The 24,259-nt window shown below is 42.3% G+C and overlaps 1 protein-coding gene across 4 annotated transcripts; it reads left to right on the top strand.

Annotated features, from left to right (window-relative positions):
* Positions 1-13,286: 13,286 nt before the first annotated feature.
* LOC108703477 (beta-1,3-galactosyltransferase 2) lies at positions 13,287-19,554 on the top strand. 4 transcript variants are annotated; one of them, XM_018239613.2, is made up of 3 exons: positions 13,287-13,443; positions 14,151-14,224; positions 18,642-19,554. In XM_018239613.2, exons 2-3 carry the CDS (start codon positions 14,218-14,220, stop codon positions 19,469-19,471), a joined length of 837 nt encoding a protein of 278 aa, XP_018095102.1. In that variant the 5' UTR covers positions 13,287-13,443; positions 14,151-14,217; the 3' UTR covers positions 19,472-19,554. The 4 variants fall into 4 exon arrangements, with proteins under 4 accessions (XP_018095102.1, XP_018095098.1, XP_041444805.1 ...); XM_018239609.2 differs by having other exon boundaries at positions 13,288-13,443; positions 18,500-19,554; XM_041588871.1 differs by lacking the exon at positions 13,287-13,443 and adding an exon at positions 13,536-13,843.
* The last annotated feature ends 4,705 nt before the right edge of the window (positions 19,555-24,259 follow it).

Raw genomic sequence — 24,259 nt, 5'->3', positions numbered from 1 at the left:
AAGTTGCATGCAACAAAAATAAGGTAAGAGATAGAATTGCCGCATGGTGTTGCAGTGTTGATCCACGCTGTGACACCATGCGGCAATGCATTCACTTACCTTATTTTTGTCACATGCGTTTTGTCGCAGCGTTCATGTAGTCCTACCCTTATTTTGGTAAAGTGTTGCAAGATGGCAGCATTTTACAAGGAGCAGGCCAAGGAGACCCTCATCAATCTCTGTGAGCAAAGAGAAATTGATGCAGCGGACAAATCACAGGAAATGTTGATTTGTGCCTTGGTGGAACAGGAGCAGCAGAACTACACACCTGAGTCAGGAGACTGTGCAACTCAGGATGTCCCAGTGATGAACTCTGTTCCTGGATCCTCTCAGCCAGAGGACAGTTCTAGTTACAGAGGGCAGGATGACAGGAATTCATCCCTGCAAGCAGCTTTGCAATTGTTGGGTTCAGATGACCCCCAGCTGCGTCTTCATCTTATCCTGCAATATCAACAGTCAGAGAGAGATGCAGCTGCTGCAGAAAGAAAGGCAGAAAGAGATGCAGCAGCTGAAAGGCAGGCAGAAAGAGATGCTGTTACAGTAAAATGACAGCATCTACTGAAGTTAGCAAAGCTCCAGCAACAAAACTCACACCTACAGTCCTTGGAGCCCAGGGAGGCACATCCTTTCCATATTTCCCATGACAAATTCCCTACCAGGAGAAGGAAGGAGATATGGACACCTTCTTGTGTGGTTTTGAGAGGACTTGTAGACAGTACCAACTGCCCAGAGAACAATGGGCAAAGTACCTTACCCCAGGGTTAAAAGGCAAAGTCCTGGAAGCCTTTGTGGATTTACCGCCAGAGCTCGATGGGGATTATGATGCTATGAGACAAGCCCTAATTGACCGGTATAATCTCACTCCAGAAAGATATAGGAAACAGCTTTGTTCACTACAAAAAGGCCCTGCTGACAGCTACGCAGATATCCTAAGTAGTTTGAAAACAACATTTAAACAATGGGTCTCTGGACTCGATGTTACCACAGGAGGATTTATCGGATTTAATGGTAAAGATCAGTTACTACACATCTGTCCATTGGAAGTATAGCAGTTTGTTATGGACCGGGAGCCTAAAACAGCAGACCAGGCTGCCAAGTATGCAGAAGATTATGATACTAGTCGGGTGCCAGAGGGCCACAAAGCACCTTCACCAAGCTGCAAGGAGCGATCAACAGGAGGAACAGCACACAGCAGTCCAAAGTCTGGTGAGAATTTATCTTTTGGGGGGTTTATTGCAGCTGTGGGGCAGAAGGATACCCACAGATGCCACCAGATGGGCCATGTGAGGACTGACTGTCCACAAAAGAAGGAACCAACTTTACCTGGACAGCCTGTTGTGATGCTTGTATCTGGTAAGCCTGAGAATCTACATCATCATATGCAGTCTGTGATTGTGGGGGACAAAGTGACTCAGGGACTAAGAGACTCAGGGTCTAATTTTTCTCTGGTGGGTCCAGAGATGGTAAACACTGGCTCCCACCCACTGTCCATAGAGGGAGTGGGTGGGAGCCACCCAAAGGTGCCTGTGGCAAAAGTTTTCATTGATTGGGGTGTGGGGGGAGAGGTCTAAGGGAAGTGGGTGTAACCAATGAAATTCTTTAAATATTTTGTCGGGGAATGATTTGGTTTACATGGCAACTGCTTTTGTGCCCAATGACCAGGTCTCACTAGGTAGGGATGTAGCGAACGTCGGAAAAAAAGTTCGCGAACATATTCGCGAACTTGCGCAAAAATGCGAGCGGTTCGCGAACGGTTCGCGAACCCCATAGACTTCAATGGGAAGGCGAACTTTAACATCTAGAAAAGACATTTCTGGCCAGAAAAATGATTTTAAAGTTGTTTAAAGGGTGCAACGACCTGGACAGTGGCATGCCAGAGGGGGATCAAGGGCAAAAATGTATCTGAAAAATCTGCCTGTGTGTGCTTGGAAGAGATAGTGTAGGGGGAGAGCTGTTAGTGATTTCAGGGACAGATGATAGTAAGCTTGCTGGCTAGTAATCTGCTTGATACTGCTCTGTATTGGAGGGACAGAAGTCTGCAGGGATTTGAGGGACATTTTAGCTTAGGTAGCTTTGCTGGCTAGTAATCTACTGTTCTCTTTAAACAACTGCCATACGTTGACCTTGTAGGCATTGTTTGCCCAGTTTTTTTGGACGCAGCCACTGAAGCACAGTTGCCAGAAAAAATATGCCATATAAATGCTGAAAATAGTAATTTTTCGCCATACGTTGACCTTGTAGACATTGTTTGCCCAGTTTTTTTGGACGCAGCCACTGAAGCACAGTTGCCAGAAAAATTATGCCATATAAATGCTGAAAATATAAATTTTTTTGGTTGCAGCCACTGAAGCACAGAGGCCAGAAAAATTATGCCATATAAATGCAGAAAATATGCATTTTTTTGGTCGCAGCCACTGAAGCACAGTTGCCAGAAAAATTATGCCATATAAATGCTGAAAATATAAATTTTTTTGGTTGCAGCCACTGAAGCACAGAGGCCAGAAAAATTATGCCATATAAATGCAGAAAATATGCATTTTTTTGGTCGCAGCCACTGAAGCACAGTTGCCAGAAAAAATATGCCATATAAATGCTGAAAATAGTCATTTTTTGCCATATACGTTGAGTCAACGTATGGCAAAAAATTACTATTTTCAGCATTTATATGGCATATTTTTTCTGGCCTCTGTGCTTCAGTGGCTGCGGCCAAAAAAACTGGGCAAACAATGCCTACAAGGTCAACGTCGTTGACCTTGTAGGCATTGTTTGCCCAGTTTTTTTGGCCGCAGCCACTGAAGCACAGAGGCCAGAAAAAATATGCCATATAAATGCTGAAAATAGTAATTTTTTTGGTCGCAGCCACTGAAGCACAGTTGCCAGAAAAATTATGCCATATAAATGCTGAAAATATAAATTTTTTTGGTTGCAGCCACTGAAGCACAGAGGCCAGAAAAATTATGCCATATAAATGCTGAAAATATAAATTTTTTGGTTGCAGCCACTGAAGCACAGAGGCCAGAAAAATTATGCCATATAAATGCAGAAAATATGCATTTTTTTGGTCGCAGCCACTGAAGCACAGTTGCCAGAAAAATTATGCCATATAAATGCAGAAAATATGCATTTTTTTGGACGCAGCCACTGAAGCACAGTTGCCAGAAAAAATATGCCATATAAATGCTGAAAATAGTCATTTTTTGCCATACGTTGACCTTGTAGACATTGTTTGCCCAGTTTTTTTGGTTGCAGCCACTGAAGCACAGAGGCCAGAAAAAATTAAACCAGTAGGGTTTGCCACCCTAGTTTGTAACGGTGGCGGAGGGAGGAGGAGGACGCTAAAGGACAGCTGTGTGTGGAGTCATGAGGCTTGAAGAGAAGGACAGCTGCATAGAAGTCAGAACAAGTCTTCCGGCGTGCAGTAACCCTCCGAGATCCACCCCTCATTCATTTTAATAAAGGTCAGGTAATCGACACTTTTGTGACCTAGGCGAGTTCTCTTCTCAGTTACAATCCCTCCTGCTGCACTGAAGGTCCTTTCTGAGAGCACACTTGAGGCTGGGCAAGACAAGAGGTTCATGGCAAATTGTGACAGCTCTGGCCACAGATCAAGCCTGCGCACCCAGTAGTCCAGGGGTTCATCGCTCCTCAGAGTGTCGATATCTGCAGTTAATGCCAGGTAGTCCGCTACCTGCCGGTCGAGGCGTTCTTTGAGGGTGGATCCAGAAGGGTTGTGGCGCTGCCTTGGACAGAAAAACATTTGCATGTCTGACGTTACAGACTGGCCAAAGGGCTTTGTCCTTGCAGGTGTGCTCGTGGCAGGATTACTGGCACCTCTGCCCCTGGAATGTTGATGAGTTCCTGAAGTGACATCACCCTTAAAAGCATTGTACAACATGTTTTGCAGGCTGGTTTGTAAATGCCGCATCTTTTCGGACTTGTGGTATGTTGGTAACATTTCTGACACTTTATGCTTGTACCGAGGGTCTAGTAGCGTTGCGACCCAGTACAGGTCCTTCTCCTTAAGCCTCTTGATACGGGGGTCCTTCAACAGGCATGACAGCATGAAAGACCCCATTCTCACAAGGTTGGATGCAGAGCTATCCATCTCCGCTTCCTCATTATCAAGGACTGCATCATCCACGGTCTCCTCCCCCCAGCCACGTACAAGACCAGGGGTCCCCAAAAGGTCACCACTAGCCCCCTGGGAAGCCTGCTCCTGTTGGTCCTCCTCCTCCTCCTCCACAAAGCCACCTTCCTCCTCTGACTCCACTTCTGGCACCTCTCCCTGCGTTGCAGCAGGTGCCTGGGTTCGTTCTGGTGATTCCGACCAGAAATCGTGCGCTTCCAGCTCCTCGTCACGCTGGTCTACAGCCTCATCTGTCACTCGTCGCACGGCACGCTCCAGGAAGAAAGCGAAGGGTATTAGGTCGCTGATGGTGCCTTCGGTGCGACTGACCATATTTGTCACCTCTTCAAAAGGTCGCATGAGCCTGCAGGCATCGCGCATAAGCACCCAGTAACGGGGGAAAAAAATCCCCAGCTGTGCAGATCCAGTCCTACCACCCAGTTCAAAAAGGTACTCGTTGACGGCCCTTTGTTGTTGCAGCAGACGTTCCAACATAAGGAGCGTTGAATTCCAGCGAGTCTGGCTGTCAGAAATCAAACGCCTGACTGGCATGTTGTAGCGCTGCTGAATGTCAGCAAGGCGTGCCATGGCTGTGTAGGAACGTCTGAAATGGGCCGACACCTTTCTGGACTGGGTGAGAACGTCCTGGAATCCTGGGTACTTGGAGACAAAACGTTGGACTATTAAATTTAACACATGTGCCATGCAGGGCACATGTGTTAAATTGCCTAGTCTCAACGCTGCCAACAGATTGCTTCCATTGTCACACACCACTTTTCCGATCTGCAGTTGGTGTGGGGTCAGCCACCGATCGGCCTGTGACTGCAGAGATGACAGGAGTACAGATCCGGTATGGTTTTTGCTTTCCAGGCACGTTATCCCCAAGACAGCGTGACAACGGCGTACCTGGCACGTCGAATAGCCTAGGGGGAGCTGGGGGTGCACAGGTGTGGAGGAGGAGAAGGAGGACCCAGCAGCAGAGTAAGAAGAAGAAGAAGACGAGGTAGAGAGCGATGGAGGAGTAGAGGTGGTGGCAGAACCGCGTGCAATCCGTGGCGGTGACACCAACTCCACTGTTGTTGTTGAGCTACCCATTCCCTGCTTCCCAGCCATTACCAAGTTCACCCAGTGGGCAGTGTAGGTGACATACCTGCCCTGACCATGCTTGGAGGACCATGCGTCAGTAGTCATATGGACCTTTGGCCCAACACTAAGTGACAGAGATGCGGTAACTTGGCTCTGCACATGTTGGTACAGGTGTGGTATTCCCTTTTTAGAAAAAAAATTGCGGCTGGGTACCTTCCACTGCGGTGTCCCAATTGCTACAAATTTGCGGAAGGCCTCAGAGTCCACCAGCTGGTATGGTAAAAGCTGGCGGGGCTAAGAGTGCAGACAAGCCAGCTGTCAGACGCCGGGCAAGGGGGTGACAGTCAGACATTGGCTTCTTACGCTCAAACATGGCCTTCACAGAAACTTGGCTGGTGGCAGATGACTGGGAATGGGAACAGGTGGTCAAGGTGGAAGGCGGAGTGGAGGGTGGTTCAGACGGGTCAAGGAGAGCAGAGGTAGAGCAGTAAGATGCTGGACCAGAAGGAGTGTGGCTTTTAGTTTGCCTGTTGCCTTTGAGGTGTTGCTCCCAAAGTGCTTTGTGCTTGCCGCTCATGTGCCTTCGCATAGAAGTTGTACCTATGTGGCTGTTGGGCTTACCAAGGCTCAGTTTCTGACTGCACTCATTGCAAATTACAATGCTTTTGTCAGAGGCACACACATTAAAAAATCCCACACTGCTGACTTTTTTGGAAGTGTGCGATCTGGCGGTAACAGTAGAAGTTGGCGGAGTTGGCGGTATTGGCGGCAATGGCGGGTGCGTTGCCGGCTGAACACAGGTGCCGATACATGTTGTTGCCCTGCTGATCCCTGCGGGCTGTCCTCCCTGCTTCTTCTAAGTCTTATTCTCCTACTGCCTCTCTGACTCTCCGTCTCTCCATCTGAACTACCCTCCTCTTGCTCTCTTCTACTAGGCACCCACAAAACATCAATCTCCTCATCATCATTCTCCTCAGATGCATCAATTTCTTCTGACACATCACAGAAGGAAGCAGCAGCGGGGACCTCCTCCTCATCACTCATTATGTCCATCTCTATCGTGTTCTCTGCCAGAATTAAATCTGGTGTAAGGTCCTCATCTCCTTCATCTTCTTCTGGCAATAATGGTTGCGCATTACTCAGTTCAAGAAACTCATTGGAAAATAACTCCTCTGACCCCAGAAGAAGGGGCACCGGTGGTGGAGGAAGTGTTACGTGGGTGGCCATAGCAGTGGAGGATGAGGAGGATGTTGTGGTAAAGTTAGAAACGGTAGAGGATGGGGTGTGCTGTGTAAGCCAGTCAACTACCTCTTCAGCATTTTGGGAGTTCAGGGTCATTGGCTTTTTAAAACTGGGAAATTTGCTAGGGCCACAGGATTGCATAGCAGCACGGCCCCTAGCACGGCCTCTGCGTGGCGGCCTGCCTTTGCTGGCATTATTTTTAAAAAAACAACAACAACAACAAAAACTCAGTTGGTTTTTCTGGAAACGATAATACACACAGCTAGATGGCGGGTTGAAGAAAACACTGTGCAAATAATGCCTACAAAGTCAACGTATACACTACTACAGCGGTGGATACGGATTACGTAAAATATATGAATTGCTGCTTGAAAAAAAGTAACTCAAGTGGTTTTTCTAGAGACGATAATATTATCAATATTTAGACAAAATGTGAACAAGCTCACACAGCTCGATGGCGGGTTGAAGAAAACAGTGTGCAAATAATGCCTACAAGGTCAACGTATACACTACTACAGCGGTGGATACGGATTACGTAAAATATATGAATGCTGCTTGAAAAAAAGTAACTCAAGTGGTTTTTCTAGAGACGATAATATTATCAATATTTAGACAAAATGTGAACAAGCTCACACAGCTCGATGGCGGGTTGAAGAAAACACTGTGCAAATAATGCCTACAAGGTCAACGTATACACTACTACAGCGGTGGATACGGATTACGTAAAATATATGAATGCTGCTTGAAAAAAAGTAACTCAAGTGGTTTTTCTAGAGACGATAATATTATCAATATTTAGACAAAATGTGAACAAGCTCACACAGCTCGATGGCGGGTTGAAGAAAACAGTGTGCAAATAATGCCTACAAGGTCAACGTATACACTACTACAGCGGTGGATACGGATTACGTAAAATATATGAATGCTGCTTGAAAAAAAAGTAACTCAAGTGGTTTTTCTAGAGACGATAATATTATCAATATTTAGACAAAATGTGAACAAGCTCACACAGCTCGATGGCGGGTTGAAGAAAACAGTGTGCAAATAATGCCTACAAGGTCAACGTATACACTACTACAGCGGTGGATACGGATTACGTAAAATATATGAATGCTGCTTGAAAAAAAGTAACTCAAGTGGTTTTTCTAGAGACGATAATATTATCAATATTTAGACAAAATGTGAACAAGCTCACACAGCTCGATGGCGGGTTGAAGAAAACAGTGTGCAAATAATGCCTACAAGGTCAACGTATACACTACTACAGCGGTGGATACGGATTACGTAAAATATATGAATGCTGCTTGAAAAAAAGTAACTCAAGTGGTTTTTCTAGAGACGATAATATTATCAATATTTAGACAAAATGTGAACAAGCTCACACAGCTCGATGGCGGGTTGAAGAAAACAGTGTGCAAATAATGCCTACAAGGTCAACGTATACACTACTACAGCGGTGGATACGGATTACGTAAAATATATGAATGCTGCTTGAAAAAAGTGACTCCGGTGTTTTTTCTGGAGACGGTAATATTATGGATATTTAGACAGAATGGGAACAAGGTCACACAGCTCGATGGCGGGTTGAAGAAAACAGTGTGCAAATAATGCCTACAAGGCCAACGTATACACTACTACAGCGGTGGATACGGATTACGTAAAATATATGAATGCTGCTTGAAAAAAGTGACTCCGGTGTTTTTTCTGGAGACGGTAATATTATGGATATTTAGACAGAATGGGAACAAGGTCACACAGCTCGATGGCGGGTTGAAGAAAACAGTGTGCAAATAATGCCTACAAGGCCAACGTATACACTACTACAGCGGTGGATACGGATTACGTAAAATATATGAATGCTGCTTGAAAAAAGTGACTCCGGTGTTTTTTCTGGAGACGGTAATATTATGGATATTTAGACAGAATGGGAACAAGGTCACACAGCTCGATGGCGGGTTGAAGAAAACAGTGTGCAAATAATGCCTACAAGGCCAACGTATACACTACTACAGCGGTGGATACGGATTACGTAAAATATATGAATGCTGCTTGAAAAAAGTGACTCCGGTGTTTTTTCTGGAGACGGTAATATTATGGATATTTAGACAGAATGGGAACAAGGTCACACAGCTCGATGGCGGGTTGAAGAAAACAGTGTGCAAATAATGCCTACAAGGCCAACGTATACACTACTACAGCGGTGGATACGGATTACGTAAAATATATGAATGCTGCTTGAAAAAAGTGACTCCGGTGTTTTTTCTGGAGACGGTAATATTATGGATATTTAGACAGAATGGGAACAAGGTCACACAGCTCGATGGCGGGTTGAAGAAAACAGTGTGCAAATAATGCCTACAAGGCCAACGTATACACTACTACAGCGGTGGATACGGATTACGTAAAATATATTATGGCTGCTTGAAAAAAGTGACTCCGGTGTTTTTTCTGGAGACGGTAATATTATGGATATTTAGACAGAATGGGAACAAGGTCACACAGCTCGATGGCGGGTTGAAGAAAACAGTGTGCAAATAATGCCTACAAGGCCAACGTATACACTACTACAGCGGTGGATACGGATTACGTAAAATATATGAATGCTGCTTGAAAAAAGTGACTCCGGTGTTTTTTCTGGAGACGGTAATATTATGGATATTTAGACAGAATGGGAACAAGGTCACACAGCTCGATGGCGGGTTGAAGAAAACAGTGTGCAAATAATGCCTACAAGGCCAACGTATACACTACTACAGCGGTGGATACGGATTACGTAAAATATATGAATGCTGCTTGAAAAAAGTGACTCCGGTGTTTTTTCTGGAGACGGTAATATTATGGATATTTAGACAGAATGGGAACAAGGTCACACAGCTCGATGGCGGGTTGAAGAAAACAGTGTGCAAATAATGCCTACAGGGCAAATAATGCCTAAAAGGTCAACTTATACACTACTACAGCGGTAGTAAAATAAAAAAAAGTAAAATAAAAAAAAAATGAATATTAAAAAAAAAAATTAAAGTTGGTGCTGCTGAACTACTAGGAGCAGCAGATTAGCACACCAGTCCCACTCCCCAACACTGCTAGACTAATAGCACTGGGCTCTTATAGTAGTAGTAGTAGTAGTAGTAGTAAAACAACAAAAAAATAAATAAAAGCAGTCCTTACAAGGACTACTGTTATTGCAGCAGTCAGCAGATGAGATCAGAAGCAGGACAGCTGCCCACTGCAGCTACATACAGAGCACTGCAGTAGAAGGTAGATTACTAGCCAGCAAAGCTACCTAAGCTTAAATGTCCCTCAAACCCCTGCAGACTTCTGTCCCTCCAATAACAGAGCAGTATCAAAACGATTACTAGCCAGCAAACTTTCAACTGTCCCTGAAATCACTAACAGGCAGCAGCTCTCTCCCTACACTATCTCTTCAGCACACACAGGCAGAGTGAAAAAACGCTGCAGGGCTTCGGTTTTTATAGGGAAGGGGAGTGGTCCAGGGGAGAGCTTCCTGATTGGCTGCCATGTACCTGCTGGTCTGGGGTGAGAGGGCAAAAAAAAGCGCCAACAATGGCGAACCCAAAATGGCGAACGTCGCGCGACGTTCGCGAACTTCCGGCGAGCGCGAACACCCGATGTTCGCGCGAACAAGTTCGCCGGCGAACAGTTCGCGACATCTCTATCACTAGGTAGAGTCATGCTGGAGTATGGCCGCCCACCTCAACAAGTAAATGTAAAAAGTAAAATGCAGCAAAGTAACTGGGTGGACTGTTAAGTAGGAGCCAGAGTCAACCAGTGCCTGAACCAATGTTGTCCCAAAGTAGAGATAAGAAGGGAGAGGGGGAGGAGAGGTTTCCCCTAGGAGTCTCCCTGGTACAGACCAATAGTGTACCGGCAGTGAGAGATTTCCAGCGTGCAATCCCTGATCCTGTACCCAAACTGCCTGAGGTCTTGAGTGGGGGTCAGCAGCTAGGCCAAGCTCAGGAGTCAGTGCAGAAGCATGAGGGGCAGGTGGTGAGGACTCAGGGTAGGGTCCTAGTGGATAGTGCCACTCAGACTGGAGAGAGTGATGATGGTAGCGGTGGGCCAGAACCAGTACTGAGGGAAGCCAGGTGGTCAGTGCTAAGGAGGGATGGCTGGTATTACCAGGAGTTGCTCCCAAGTCAGATAGCAACAAAGCAGTTTTTACAGAAGTCTAGGATATTAGGGATGAGCCCAGTGGTTTATGCCAACCCAAGAATAAGCAGGTCAGTGGAGACCAGGGTGGCATCAAGGGGGTGAAAGGCTGCCAACTAGTTTCTAAGTCTAGGCCAAGGGAATGGGGATTAGAGATAGGCTGGAGGGCCCCTCAGTGAGCCGGGTGGGAGGAATAGGTCAGATGCCTGGGGAGAACAGTGATAGAGTATTGCCTATTATTCAAACCTGCACTTTACCTACTTCAAACCACTCTAGTAGCTTGGATTATGCTGATATAGCCCTCAAGGAGCAAGACTTTAGGCCTAGGAGGTAGCCTGATCCCTCATACTGTATAATGTAAATAGATATATCCATGAGAGAATTAATAACCAATGAATATAATATCTCTCTCATATGTTCCTATACGGAGTTATGGTCATTATATTCTTGGTCCAGTGAGTTAGTGACCCCTGATAGCCACACCTAATGTTACATGTGGCTGGAAGTACCGTATCCGTGACAGTGGTTTTTTTTAATGAATGTTAATAGTTTTGGTCATGAAAGTCACCAGCTGATCACTGTCACTGACACTAAAGTGCCTTTAGTGCCTTCAGGGCTGCCCTTCAGAGTAAAGAAGCTAATAGGAAAGAATAGAAAAGCATTTAAAAACTACAAATCTGTTGGGACAGAAGCTGCATTTAATGAATATAAATACTATAATAAATTAGGGATGCACCGAATCCACTTTTTTGGATTCAGCCGAACTCCCGAACACTTTGTGAAAGATTCGGCTGAATACCGAACCGAATCTGAACCCTAATTTGCATATGCAAATTAGGGGTGGGAAGGGGAAAACATTTTACTTCCTTGTTTTGTGACAAAAAGTCATGTGATTTCATGCCCACCTCTAATTTACATATGCAAATTAGGATTTGGATTCGGTTCGCCCAGGCAGAAGGATTTGCCGAATCCGAATCCTGCTGAAAAAGGCCGAATCCTGAACCGAATCCTGGATTCGGTGCATACCTATAATAAATTTTGTAAAACAGCTATCGGGAAGGCAAAGAAAGGAAATGAGGAGCGCACTGCAGCTGAGGCTAAGACTAAGACCAAAAAGTTTTTAAACTATATTAATAGTAAAAAGATGCAGGTTGAGAGTGGGTAGTAGTGGGTAATAGTGACCATAATGTTATATCATTTAATGTCTGGTGCAAAAAACAAATATACACTGGGGCAACAAGAACCATGAATTTCAGAAAAGATAATTTTAGTGCCTTGAGGGCTGCTCTTCAGAGCATTGATTGGGACATAACGTTTTCAGCTAAAAACAAAGCACAGAAATGGTTTTCATTTAATATGATGTTAAATCCTCACTGTTCTCAATTTTTTCCCTTAAGGAGTAATTGTAAAATCTCTAAGAATCACCTTTTGTGGCTTAATACAGAAGTAAAGAAGTTAAAGGGAAAGAAGAGAAAGGCATTTAAAAACAAGTCTGTTTGGACAGAAGCTGCATTTAATGAATATAAACACTATAATAAGGGGCCGATTCACTAACTTCGAGTGAAGAATTCGAAGTAAAAAAACTTAGAATTTCGAAGTTTTTTTGGGCTACTTCGACCATCGAATGGGCTACTTCGACCTTCGACTACGACTATCGAAGGATTCGAAGTAAAAATCGTTCGACTATTCGACCATTCGATAGTCAAAGTACTGTCTCTTTAAAAAAAACTTTGACCCCCTAGTTCGCCATCTAAAAGCTACCGAAGTCAATGTTAGTCTATGGGGAAGGTCCCCATAGGCTTGCCTAACTTTTTTTGATTGAAGGATATTCCTTCAATCGTTGGATTAAAATCCTTCGAAGGATTTTATCGTTCGATCAAAGGAATAATCCTTCGATCGTTCGATTGTACTATTTGCGCTAAATCCTTCGACTTCGATATTCGAAGTCGAAGGATTTCAATTCCCAGTCGAATATCGAGGGTTAATTAACTCTCGATATTCGACTCTTAGTGAATCAGCCCCTAAGTGTTGTAAATCAGCAATACAGAAGGCAAAGAAATGAAATGAGGAGCGCATTGCAGCTGAGTCTAAGACTAACCCCAAAAAGTTTTTTAAATATATTAATAGTAAAAAGATGCGATTTGAGAGTATTGCTCCTTTATATAATGTTGTATGGTTGTAACAGATACAGAAAAGGCAATTGTACTAAATTCGATTTTTCTTCAGTTCATACAATAGAGGAGTCAGAGTTCCCAGATTCGGGATATGGTTCATAAAGTTTTAACAAAAATGAATGTGAACAAGGAGCAAGGGCCAGATGACATACACCCACAGGTACTTAGAGAGCCTAGTTCACTTTTAGCCAGGCCCCTATTTCTGATTTTCACACATTCGCTTTCATCTGGTATGGTACCTATGGATTGGAGGAAAGATGATGTCATTCCAATATTTAAAAAGCGATTACGATTTAAATAAATAATTCAAAACTTATAAAAAATAAATAATGAAGATGAATTGAAAAGTTGCTTAGAACTGGCCATTGTATAACATAATAAAAGTTAACATAAAGGTGAACCACCCATTTAAATACTTACTCTGGCCCCACCCCAAAGTCACAATAGAGGGCGGGGCACGCTGGCATGAGTATATAAAAAGGCACGCATCTGGACATAAGTGGGGCACTAAAAGGTCACTGAAGGTTCCGCAAACATTGTGTGGATGTCGCCCTGAACCCGTCCAACCCATGGGCATTCGGTCATTCACACATCACTATTTAGCAGGTATTAGACAATTAGAAATGCTGTTACAGGGGAGATTTATGAAATGTCACAGTGTTTTAATGGTAAATTGTCAGGGGGCTGTTTATCCAGCAACATATGAATGTAAATCCCAATATATGGGTAAAAACCACACGAACAGCAGGAACTCCGTTTTTAGAACACTTGTGTCTGATTGACAGGGGGATATAATAACAGCGATCTATAAATATGATGGTTATGCAAGGGTTAAACTTTCAGATAATGGATAAACCCAGACATCAGGTGAGGAAAGGAGACTCTGAATGAAGACTAATGAGAGGTGCAACATATTAGTCTTCCCTGCTGAGACCCGCTGACTCTTATGGGAATTTGAATCATGAGAGGGAATTGTCATATCTTATTGATGGGAAATAGTCTGCTAGTATGTCATTATATATATTTACTCTCCATGGTAACACTTGTTCTATGATATATATATATTTGTGGTGTATATGTGACTATGGAAGGGTTAATGTTTTTAAAGAGAGGGGGGGGCGTGTAGTAAGGAGGTATTTATATGTGTAACTAAGCCCCATGGGACCAGATGCTCCTGAAGAAGTGGACGGGGGCTGTGAAACGCATAGAGCAAGTGATCTCCTCTGCAAACTGTTTATTCTTATCCATGTGATGAGATATGCTTTTAAATTGAAACAGTAACAATACTGGACTTTTAAACTTTAAATCCACAGTGCAAGGTTTGCTTCACTTCAACTGATTTGAATTGGATCCAGATTCCTTTGTGTTGTACGGGGTGTAATGGCCGGTAAGTGATCCCAGAAGATTCTGTAACCACTGTTTTTAATGATAAAGTAACACAGACAGGAGGGAACTATGGGACATGAGTCTGTCCCTCCCACTCTCCCTACTATACCTGCTATCCCACAGTCACACTCCCTTCCCAGAGACTATTATCCACTGTTACTATAGGCACCATCTCTCCCTACTATATCTGCTATCCCACAGTCACACTCCCTTCCCAGAGACTATTATCCAACTGTTACTATAGGCACCATCTCTCCCTACTATACCTGCTATCCCACAGTCACACTCCCTTCCCAGAGACTATTATCCACTGTTACTATAGGCACCATCTCTCCCTACTATATCTGCTATCCCACAGTCACACTCCCTTCCCAGAGACTATTATCCACTGTTACTATACACACCATCTCTCCCTACTATACCTGCTATCCCACAGTCACACTCCCTTCCCAGAGACTATTATCCACTGTTACTATAGACACTATCTCTCCCTACTATACCTGCTATCCCACAGTCACACTCCCTTCCCAGAGACTATTATCCCACTGTTACTATAGGCACCATCTCTGCCTACTATACCTGCTATCCCACAGTCACACTCCCTTCCCACAGACTATTATCCACTGTTACTATAGACACCATCTCTCCCTACTATACCTGCTATCCCACAGTCACACTCCCTTCCCAGAGACTATTATCCACTGTTACTATAGACACCATCTCTCCCTACTATACCTGTTATCCCACAGTCACACTCCCTTCCCAGAGACTATTATCCACTGTTACTATAGGCACCATCTCTCCCTACTATACCTACTATTCCACAGTCACACTCCCTTCCCAGAGACTATTATCCCCTGTTACTATAGGCACCATCTCTCCCTACTATACCTGCTATCCCACAGTCACACTCCCTTCCCAGAGACTATTATCCACTGTTACTATAGACACCATCTCTCCCTACTATACCTGCTATCCCACAGTCACATTCCCTTCCCAGAGACTATTATCCCCACTGTTACTATAGGAACCATCTCTCCCTACTATACCTGCTATGCCACAGTCACACTCCCTTCCCAGAGACTATTATCCACTGTTACTATAGGCACCATCTCTCCCTACTATACCTGCTATCTCACAGTCACACTCCCTTCCCAAAGACTACTATCCACTGTCACTATAGGCGCCATCTCTCCCTACTAAACCTGCTATCCCACAGTCACACTCCCTTCCCAGAGACTATTATCCTACTGTTACTATAGGCACCATCTCTCCCTACAATACCTGCTATCTCACAGTCACACTCCCTTCCTAGAGACTATTATCCACTGTTACTATAGGCACCATCTCTCCCTGCTATACCTGCTATCCCACAGTCACACTCCCTTCCCAGAGACTATTATCCCACTGTTACTATAGGCACCATCTCTCCCTACTATACCTGCTATCCCACAGTCACACTCCCTTCCCAGAGACTATTATCCCACTGTTACTATAGGCACCATCTCTCCCTACAATACCTGCTATCTCACAGTCACACTCCCTTCCCAGAGACTATTATCCCCACTGTTACTATAGGCACCATCTCTCCCTACTATACCTGCTATCTCACAGTCCCACTCCCTTCCCAGAGACTATTATCCCAATGTTACTATAGGCACCATCTCTCCCTACTATACCTGCTATCCCACAGTCACACTCCCTTCCCAGAGACTATTATCCACTATTACTATAGGCACCATCTCTCCCTACAATACCTGCTATCTCACAGTCACACTCCCTTCCCAGAGACTATTATCCCCACTGTTACTATAGGCACCATCTCTCCCTACTATACCTGCTATCTCACAGTCCCACTCCCTTCCCAGAGACTATTATCCCAATGTTACTATAGGCACCATCTCTCCCTACTATACCTGCTATCCCACAGTCACACTCCCTTCCCAGAGACTATTATCCACTATTACTATAGGCACCATCTCTCCCTACTATACCTGCTATCCCACAGTCACACTCCCTTCCCAGAGACTATTATCCACTGTTACTATAGACACCATCTCTCCCTACTATACCTGCTATCCCACAGTCACACTCCCTTCCCAGAGACTATTATCCACTATTACTATAGGCACCATCTCTCCCTACTATACCTGCTATCCCACAGTCACACTCCCTTCCCAGAGACTATTATCCACTGTTACTATAGACACCATCTCTCCCTACTATACCTGCTATCCCACAGTCACACTCCCTTCCCAGAGACTATACAGTATGTCACACTGCTATTTCTTCCTTCTCACTGTACTTGTCATTAGGCATCAGTATGAACCACTAACAGGCTAATAGCCAGTTCCCTTCATTACCTGAATGTGTTTGTGCTAGAATAGAATCAGTCAATCAGCTCACCCACTCAGAGTGGATTTTGGTGTAAAAATGCATACCTTTGTATCTCTATAGTGAAATATGCTCTATGTTTGCACTGACAAGTTGAATTCCATAACTGTCATTCAAGTAGAAGGATTACCCATTTAGGATTACCCAATGGCACATACTACTTAAAAAGTATATTATTATGAAATTGGTTTACGGTATTTACTTGAAGCAGGGTTTTACACATGAGTTGTTTTATGCAATATCTTTTTATAGAGAAATATAAAAATAATAGTGTAACCAAAACCTCACTAGGGGTGCTAGATTACTTCTTACATCAACCACGTGCTTTGCTTAAAGTTGGGTACTTACAAACGTTTAAGACTTTAAATTCATTCAACAATAGTCAGGAGGAGGTACTCCGTGATTACTCCATGCTGTCAGAAGATGTAGAGTGCAAATAATAGTGTAAACCTTTTATTTTGTATATGTAAAAAAACAACTATTTCAGCTAGGAAACAACTCCACCTGAGGAAGAGGCTGTTCTGATGTTCTTCTGCTTAGGAAAGACGAGAAAGGTTTCTTTTTCTTTTCCTAAGCAGAAGAACATCAGAGCAACCTCTTTCTTTCTCCTGACAAGTTCCTTGACTACTTGGTGGTCAGACTGGTGGGAAACTGACCAAAATTCACTCATATTAACAGTACATGTATCCCTTAATATCTCGGAATAGAAAGAAAATAAATAATGAATGTAAATTACAAAAGTGCTTAGAATAGCACCCTCGTCAGTTTTATATTCACTTATTTTAAAGTTTTATTTATCCTTTAAGGAGGCTCCAACATACTTCGATTTAGTTTATAACTCACAATTGTGTTATTTCTGCCAAAGTGCATAACCTTGTGCTTAGCAACACTGACCCTCATTTTCCAGTTTGCTTCCTTTATTCCAATTTAGTCAAATCATTCTGGAAAGTGGCAGCATCCTGCTTGGAACTTTGGCACAATTTAGTTTCATCCGCAAAGATAGAGGCAGGTGCTTTCAATGCCCACGTCAAGTTTATTAATAAACAAGTTAAAAAGCAAAGTGCCAAGGACAGAGCCCTGCAGATCTCCACTAACAACACTGGTCCGATTAGAAAATGTTCTGTTACCCTCCCTCTTTGTAATTAATCCTTCAGCCAGTTATTTATCCAGGTACAATCCAGGTTACAGGCCAATATTCCTTCATTGAATCAGTAACCTTCTGTGTGTCACTGTATAAATGCTTTAGCAAAATCTAAGTAATCACATCCACTGACATCCCAGAGTCTAGGCTTCTGCTCACCTCCTCAAAAAAAGGTGATAAAATCATGAAAGCACAAGCCCATTATAGCACAAACTCATAGTATTGTGATTTGCAATGTACTCCAGTATTATATCCATTATTACCCCTTCCAAAAGCTTTCCTACCATTGATGTCAGTCTAAGAGGCCTATATAGTTCAGGGATTATTGAGGTTTAACACAGAACTGAACTTTTTTAGTATACTGAATACCATGCAATCATGCAGCTTTGTTTAAATTTACATGTTCTAGATGTTAATGTCTACATGTTCTTCTGTTGAAGAACAACATTCTGCTATTATAGACCAAACAATGCAAAGCAACTCTTCAATTGGTTTTTAAGATATTTTAGGTGTTTTGATTTGTTTGCCCACCTAGTTGTATTTACTTTGCTTATATTTTAAGCAGTCTAATGTTCTATTCTAAACTGCCGTCTGGTTGCTGTACTTTTTTTTTTCTTCATAATAATATCAATGTATAGCTTAAACGGTTCTTTAATATTTGAATTAGGAAACAAACTGTGTTGTGATTGGGTGAGTAATAACTGAAATGTAATACCATTTCATTGTTTTTGTGCCTAACAGAAAACATCTAATATGGGTAAAAATATTACTCAAAATCTACGGAAAATGCTGAAGCTTTATTTGTTATTTCTCTTTTTGGCTGCATTGGCCTTCATGGGATTACAATACCTTTGCATAACTACAACTTTGGTTTTTAACACAGTGCATCCCAGAATTATAGGACCTTTGTATCCTTATCTAATAGAGGAGCCATCAAAATGTGGAGGAGACCCCCCATTCTTAGTTCTGCTCATCCCTTCCAAGCCTCAAGATGTTCTTATAAGGGATGTCCTGAGAAAGACTTGGGCCAATGAAAGTTTAGTCCTGGGAATCTCCATCAAGAGGATTTTCCTTCTGGGTAGGTCCTTTGTTAATAACACTGAAGTATCTGTAGAACAAGAGAGTTCTACATTCCATGATATCATCCAACAGGATTTCCTGGACACCTACCATAATCTGACCATAAAAACACTGATGGGTATAGAGTGGGTGAGCCGTCTCTGCCCCCGAGCCAGTTATGTCATGAAGGTGGACGCTGACATGTTCTTCAATCCTTGGTTCCTGGTGAGGCAGATCCTACAGCCAGAGAAGCCCCTCAAGCTGGAATTTTTCATAGGGCTGGTAGCAAGAGGCATACCCTTCAGGAACAAGGACAGCAAGTGGTACATATCATATGAAATGTACTCTAACAATTATTATCCTTACTATTGTTCTGGCACAGGCTATGTCTTCTCTGGGGAATTGTCACCAAGGATATATAAAGAAGCAATGAGGTTGGCTTTCATACCATTTGAGGATGTATTTTTAGGTATCTGCTTAGCAAGGATGGGGGTTCACATTTATAAGCCTGCGAGCAAATGGTTTGTAGGAGAAAAGGCAGAGTATAATAGGTGCCATTTTACCAGGCTTGTTACTGTTCATCATTACCGTCCCGACGAATTGTTGAAGTTGTGGCCTGATTTCCTGAAGGCCCTGGAGGACTGCACTGGATAGGAGGATGTCTTATAATGGCACCTTGAAAATATTAAAGGGCAAGTAAAAGCAAAAGAATAAAATCCCATTTTTACTTTCTTTAATGAAAAAGAAACCTATCTCCAATATACTTTAGTTAAAAAATGTGTACTATTTTTATAAGAAACTTGACTGTATGCAGTGAAATTCTCCCTTCATTTACTGCTGTGGATAGGAATTGTCAGACGGTCCCTAACTGCTGGGCAGGGAAACAATCATACTTATGAACAGCAGGGGGAGCCCTGACTTACTTCCCAGCCATGCAGAACTCCAGCAGCTTTGTTTGTTTCACTGTAGAGTAGTCGGTGACTGTGTAGAGATTTTATTTTTGCCTTTACAGCCCTTTTATTGTTGTCAACTCCAGCTGCAGGGATAAAGATCATGGAGCCAGATTTAAACAGATAAACTGGGCTTCTATTTGGAGGATTATTTTGCAGTAGCCACTGGGTCTGCAGAGTTGGAGAACGTTTGTATTAAACAATACCAAAACTATAAAATCCATATTAGATTACATGACAACACAGGACCCAGTGCAGTTTATATATTCTGATTATTAATCAGTCTTGCTGTATCGGCTTCTGGCAAATATTATTTGACTTGTGCTGTTTTGATAATTTATGACGATCCCTTAGCAGCCCAGACCACACTGAGCATGTGCACAGTCTTGGTCTTGCAAAGATGTTTAACAAAGTTACAAGATGGTGACCCCCTGTGGCCAACTTTGAAAGCATAAATCATTTGTTTGATTAGGCTTGTGGTGCAGTAAGTTTATGTTTAGTATACAAAATACAGCATTTCTAGCCATTTTCCATCTTAGACTTTACTTCCCCTTTAAGGACTATTATTTTTTCATGTTCTCTTTTCCATGAAATTAATTAAAAGTAAACAATGTTTTCATAGGTCCCTATGGAGACTTTTGCCTGAGCTATGGATTTGCTGGGTTCTCCAGAGTTCTGTTCTGACTGCTCAACTCAGACTGTAAACGTTTGTTCAGTTAAAGGATAAGAAAACCTTTAAAATAAGTGAATGTAAAATTGATGAGGGTGTTTTTCTAAGCACTTTTGTCATTTACATTCATTCTTTTTTTTTCTTTCTATTCCAAGATATTAAGGGATACATGTGCTGTTAATATGAATGAATTTTGTTACAACAGCGCCACCTGCTGGTCAGTTTCCCACCAGTCTGACCACCAAGTAGTCAAGGAAGAGAGAAAGAGGCTGCTCTGATGTGCTTCTGCTTAGGAAAACAATTAGAAACCTTTCTCACGTCTTTCCTAAGTAGAAGAACATCAGAGCAGCCTCTTTCTCTCTCCTGACAACTTCCTTGACTACTTGGTGGTCAGACTGGTGGGAAATTGACCAGCAGGTGGTGCTGTTATAACAAAATTCATTCATATTAACGGTACACATATCCCTTAATATCTTGGAATAGAAAGAAAATAAATAATGAATGTAAATTACAAAAGTTCTTAGAAAAGCCCCTTCATCAATTTTACATTCCCTCATTTTAAAGTTTACTTATTCTTTATTTTGTGCCCTCATCTGCCAAGGGCATTGCAAGTAATGACTTCCCTATTAGATGTCCCCTTTATTAGTGTCTGGTGGGCACCAGTGCTGCTATGCATCCTCAGATATAGGGTTAAGGGGCAGTTAATTGAGGTGCATTAGATGCAGTATGGAAGGGGCTCTTTGCTGGGGGGAATGGGTCACTTTTAAAAAATCACGAAGGGGGTTGCATTCTCCTGGAAGCAGGCAAACTCCACAACCTAGGCCTTAACCATTGAGAAAGCAAACCTTGTTAGTATGGGGGGAGCAAGGTATAGTGGGACCAGTGGGGAACTTTTGGGGGGTTCCAAAATGATTTACCTGGGGGCACAGTAACTTCTAGTTAGGACACGTGTGACAATGACATCCTTTTTAAGGAAATGCCACTTATGCACCTGGTCATGCGCTCAAAACCTCACCCATTTTCAAGTGTGCCATGTCTGTTTTATAAAGTGTTTTCTTTAAGTTAAATGAACTGTTCAGTGTATAAATGAAACTGGATAAATAGTAGGGATGCACCAAATCCCAAATTCTTTGTGAAAGATTTGGCAGAATACCGAACCAAATCCATATCCTAATCTGCACATGCAAATTACAAATATTATTTAATTCCTTGTTTGTGTGATTTTAAGTATTCAGATTCAGTTCGGCCAGACACGAGGATTCAGCTGAATCCAAATCCTGCTGAAAAAGGCTGAATCCTGGCCAAATACTGAGCCCAATACTGGATTTGGTACATCCTTAGAAACTACTTCCTGCTACTTAAAGTGATACTGACACGAATATAAAATATATATATATATAAAATAAAAAAAGACCAGCAACACCAGGTTTTTTGTGAGTAGAAAAGTGTTATTGCATATGTAACCGACGTTACGTTTCGGTCCCCTTTGGGGGACCGAAACGTCCCTTGAGAAAGGTCCCAAAGGGGACCGAAACGTAACGTCGGTTACATATGCAATAACACTTTTCTACTCACAAAAAACCCGGTGTTGCTGGTCTTTTTTTATTTTATATACTGGTCTTACCGAGCACCCAGGTAAAGGACTTGGAACGGAGTGCTGTCCACTACAATAAGATATATATATATATATATATATATATATATATATATATATATATATATATATATATATATATATATATATATAAATACTGTCAGTGTCAGACTGGGACACCAGGGGCCCACCCAAAAACCTTTGACCAGGGGCCCACCAATTAATCTTAGACCAGGGACCCACTCTTAGTACTATTATTCTTTCTCTACTCACTCAACCTCTATTCTCCTAGTCTCTTTCTTTTACATATTATTATCTATTATTCCATCTATTTAGCCTCTTTGTTTTCATAGAATTTGGGAATGGCCATGAAATTGGCCAAATGTCTAGCAAAATAAGGGCCCACCGGGACTTTTCCTGATATCCCGGTGGGCCAGTCCGACACTGAATACTGTTCATCTAAAGTTATAGGTCATGCTGATTATTTTTTGCTTTGCTAGTAATTGTTACCTCAGAACCTGAAACCCAACTGCTTTGGATCCTGACTGCCACTTCTCATCCTATCTGTTAAACAGCGTCTTCACTGATATGGTTGGATCTATTCTTTAGTTTTTCCCTAACTTCTATGCAACTTCAGGCTGATTGTCTCTGCATGTGACTATGTACATTTTGAAATCTGCACTGTGTGTGAGTTAGCTGTCTATTAATCATGTAAATGTTGCCTTATATGTTAGAATAAAAGTGGTTATAGTTTATTTTAGTTAGTTTAGTTTATTTATTTGTTCTAATCTGCCAGCATAAATCTATCTTCTCAACACAATCCCACATGGAATAGCCCAAGATCATGCTGCTGTGAATAGTTATAGTTCAGCAGATTAATAGTAAATAGATCTTTATGAAAATCCTGCTTGGATACATTTTAATGCAGATTTATTTACCCCATTTGGGACACTTTTCATAACTGTGTTATGTCATCATACTGATACTATCACTGCACAGTTTAATTATTCACAGCAGTCTTGCCCTGCTTTATGGCAGCTGAGATTCTAGCTATCTATGTGCAGTTTGTTTTCTATGCAGATAGACAAATACAAGAGTCCTCTGCACCCAGCCCATTATCAATATATTAAGGAAAATGAAACATTTTGTGCATACTGCTACTGAAAAATGCCTTACCCTTTAAACAAAACAGGGATTGTTTGTCCATATATTGCAATATATTTAAGATGAACAACTGCGTCAAAGTCATCCCATATCTGGCCAGTTTTCTATGCAGGACATGGCAGGCTTTGGGCATCTGTTGACAGGTTTTTATATAATATTCCCCTGTATAATTGTCTCCAAAGAATGGATTAAAAAAAAATTTGCTCCCAATAAAGACTAATTATATCTTAGTTTGGCTCAAACTACTGTTTTATTATTACAGAGAAAATGAAATCAATTTTAAACATTTGGATTGTTTGCATATAATGGAGTCTATGGGAGATAGCCTTTCCTAATTTGGAGCTTTCTGAAAAATGGGTTTCCAGATAACCAATCCTATACCTGAAGTGGGCTGCTTTCATTTTTACACAGCAGCTTGTTTATATAAACTATAGTAGTACTTATCTGTTATCTACTGTGTATCATGTGCTTGAATGGCTGCCCCCATGGCTACACAGCAGCTTGTTTATATAAACTATAGTAGCACTTATCTGTTATCTACGGTGTATCCTGTGCTTGAATGGCTGCCCCCATGGCTACACAGCAGCTTGTTTATATAAACTATAGTAGTACTTATCTATTATCTACTGTGTATCCTGTGCTTGAATGGCTGCCCCCATGGCTACACAGCAGCTTGTTTATATAAACTATAGTAGTACTTATCTGTTATCTACTGTGTATCCTGTGCTTGAATGGCTGCCCCCATGGCTACACAACTTGTTTATATAAACTATAGTAGAGTTTCTGAAGCAAACACACCATTTTTTCCAGTGCAGGGCAACACTAAAATATATGTTCATTACTTTAAGCCACTTTTAATTTTTTGGTGTTATTGCTCCTTTAAGCCATTGCACATCTAGGGCCCAGTTAGGGGCAGAGGGAGTTGCTTAATAGAAGCAGTAGATTCATTAGTCATGGCCTTTCTCTGAGCAGAGTAGGTCAGAGTCCAAGTGCCCATTAGGGTCGGTCACCCCTGTTTGGAGAGTGGCCCAGTTCTACGATTCTGATTTACGTGTTCTAGTAAA

This window comes from Xenopus laevis, chromosome 3S (assembly GCF_017654675.1).
Source record: "Xenopus laevis strain J_2021 chromosome 3S, Xenopus_laevis_v10.1, whole genome shotgun sequence".
Taxonomy (NCBI): domain Eukaryota; kingdom Metazoa; phylum Chordata; class Amphibia; order Anura; family Pipidae; genus Xenopus; species Xenopus laevis.
The sequence above is the reverse complement of the archived record's forward strand: the minus strand, read 5'-3'. Positions and strand labels throughout refer to the sequence as shown.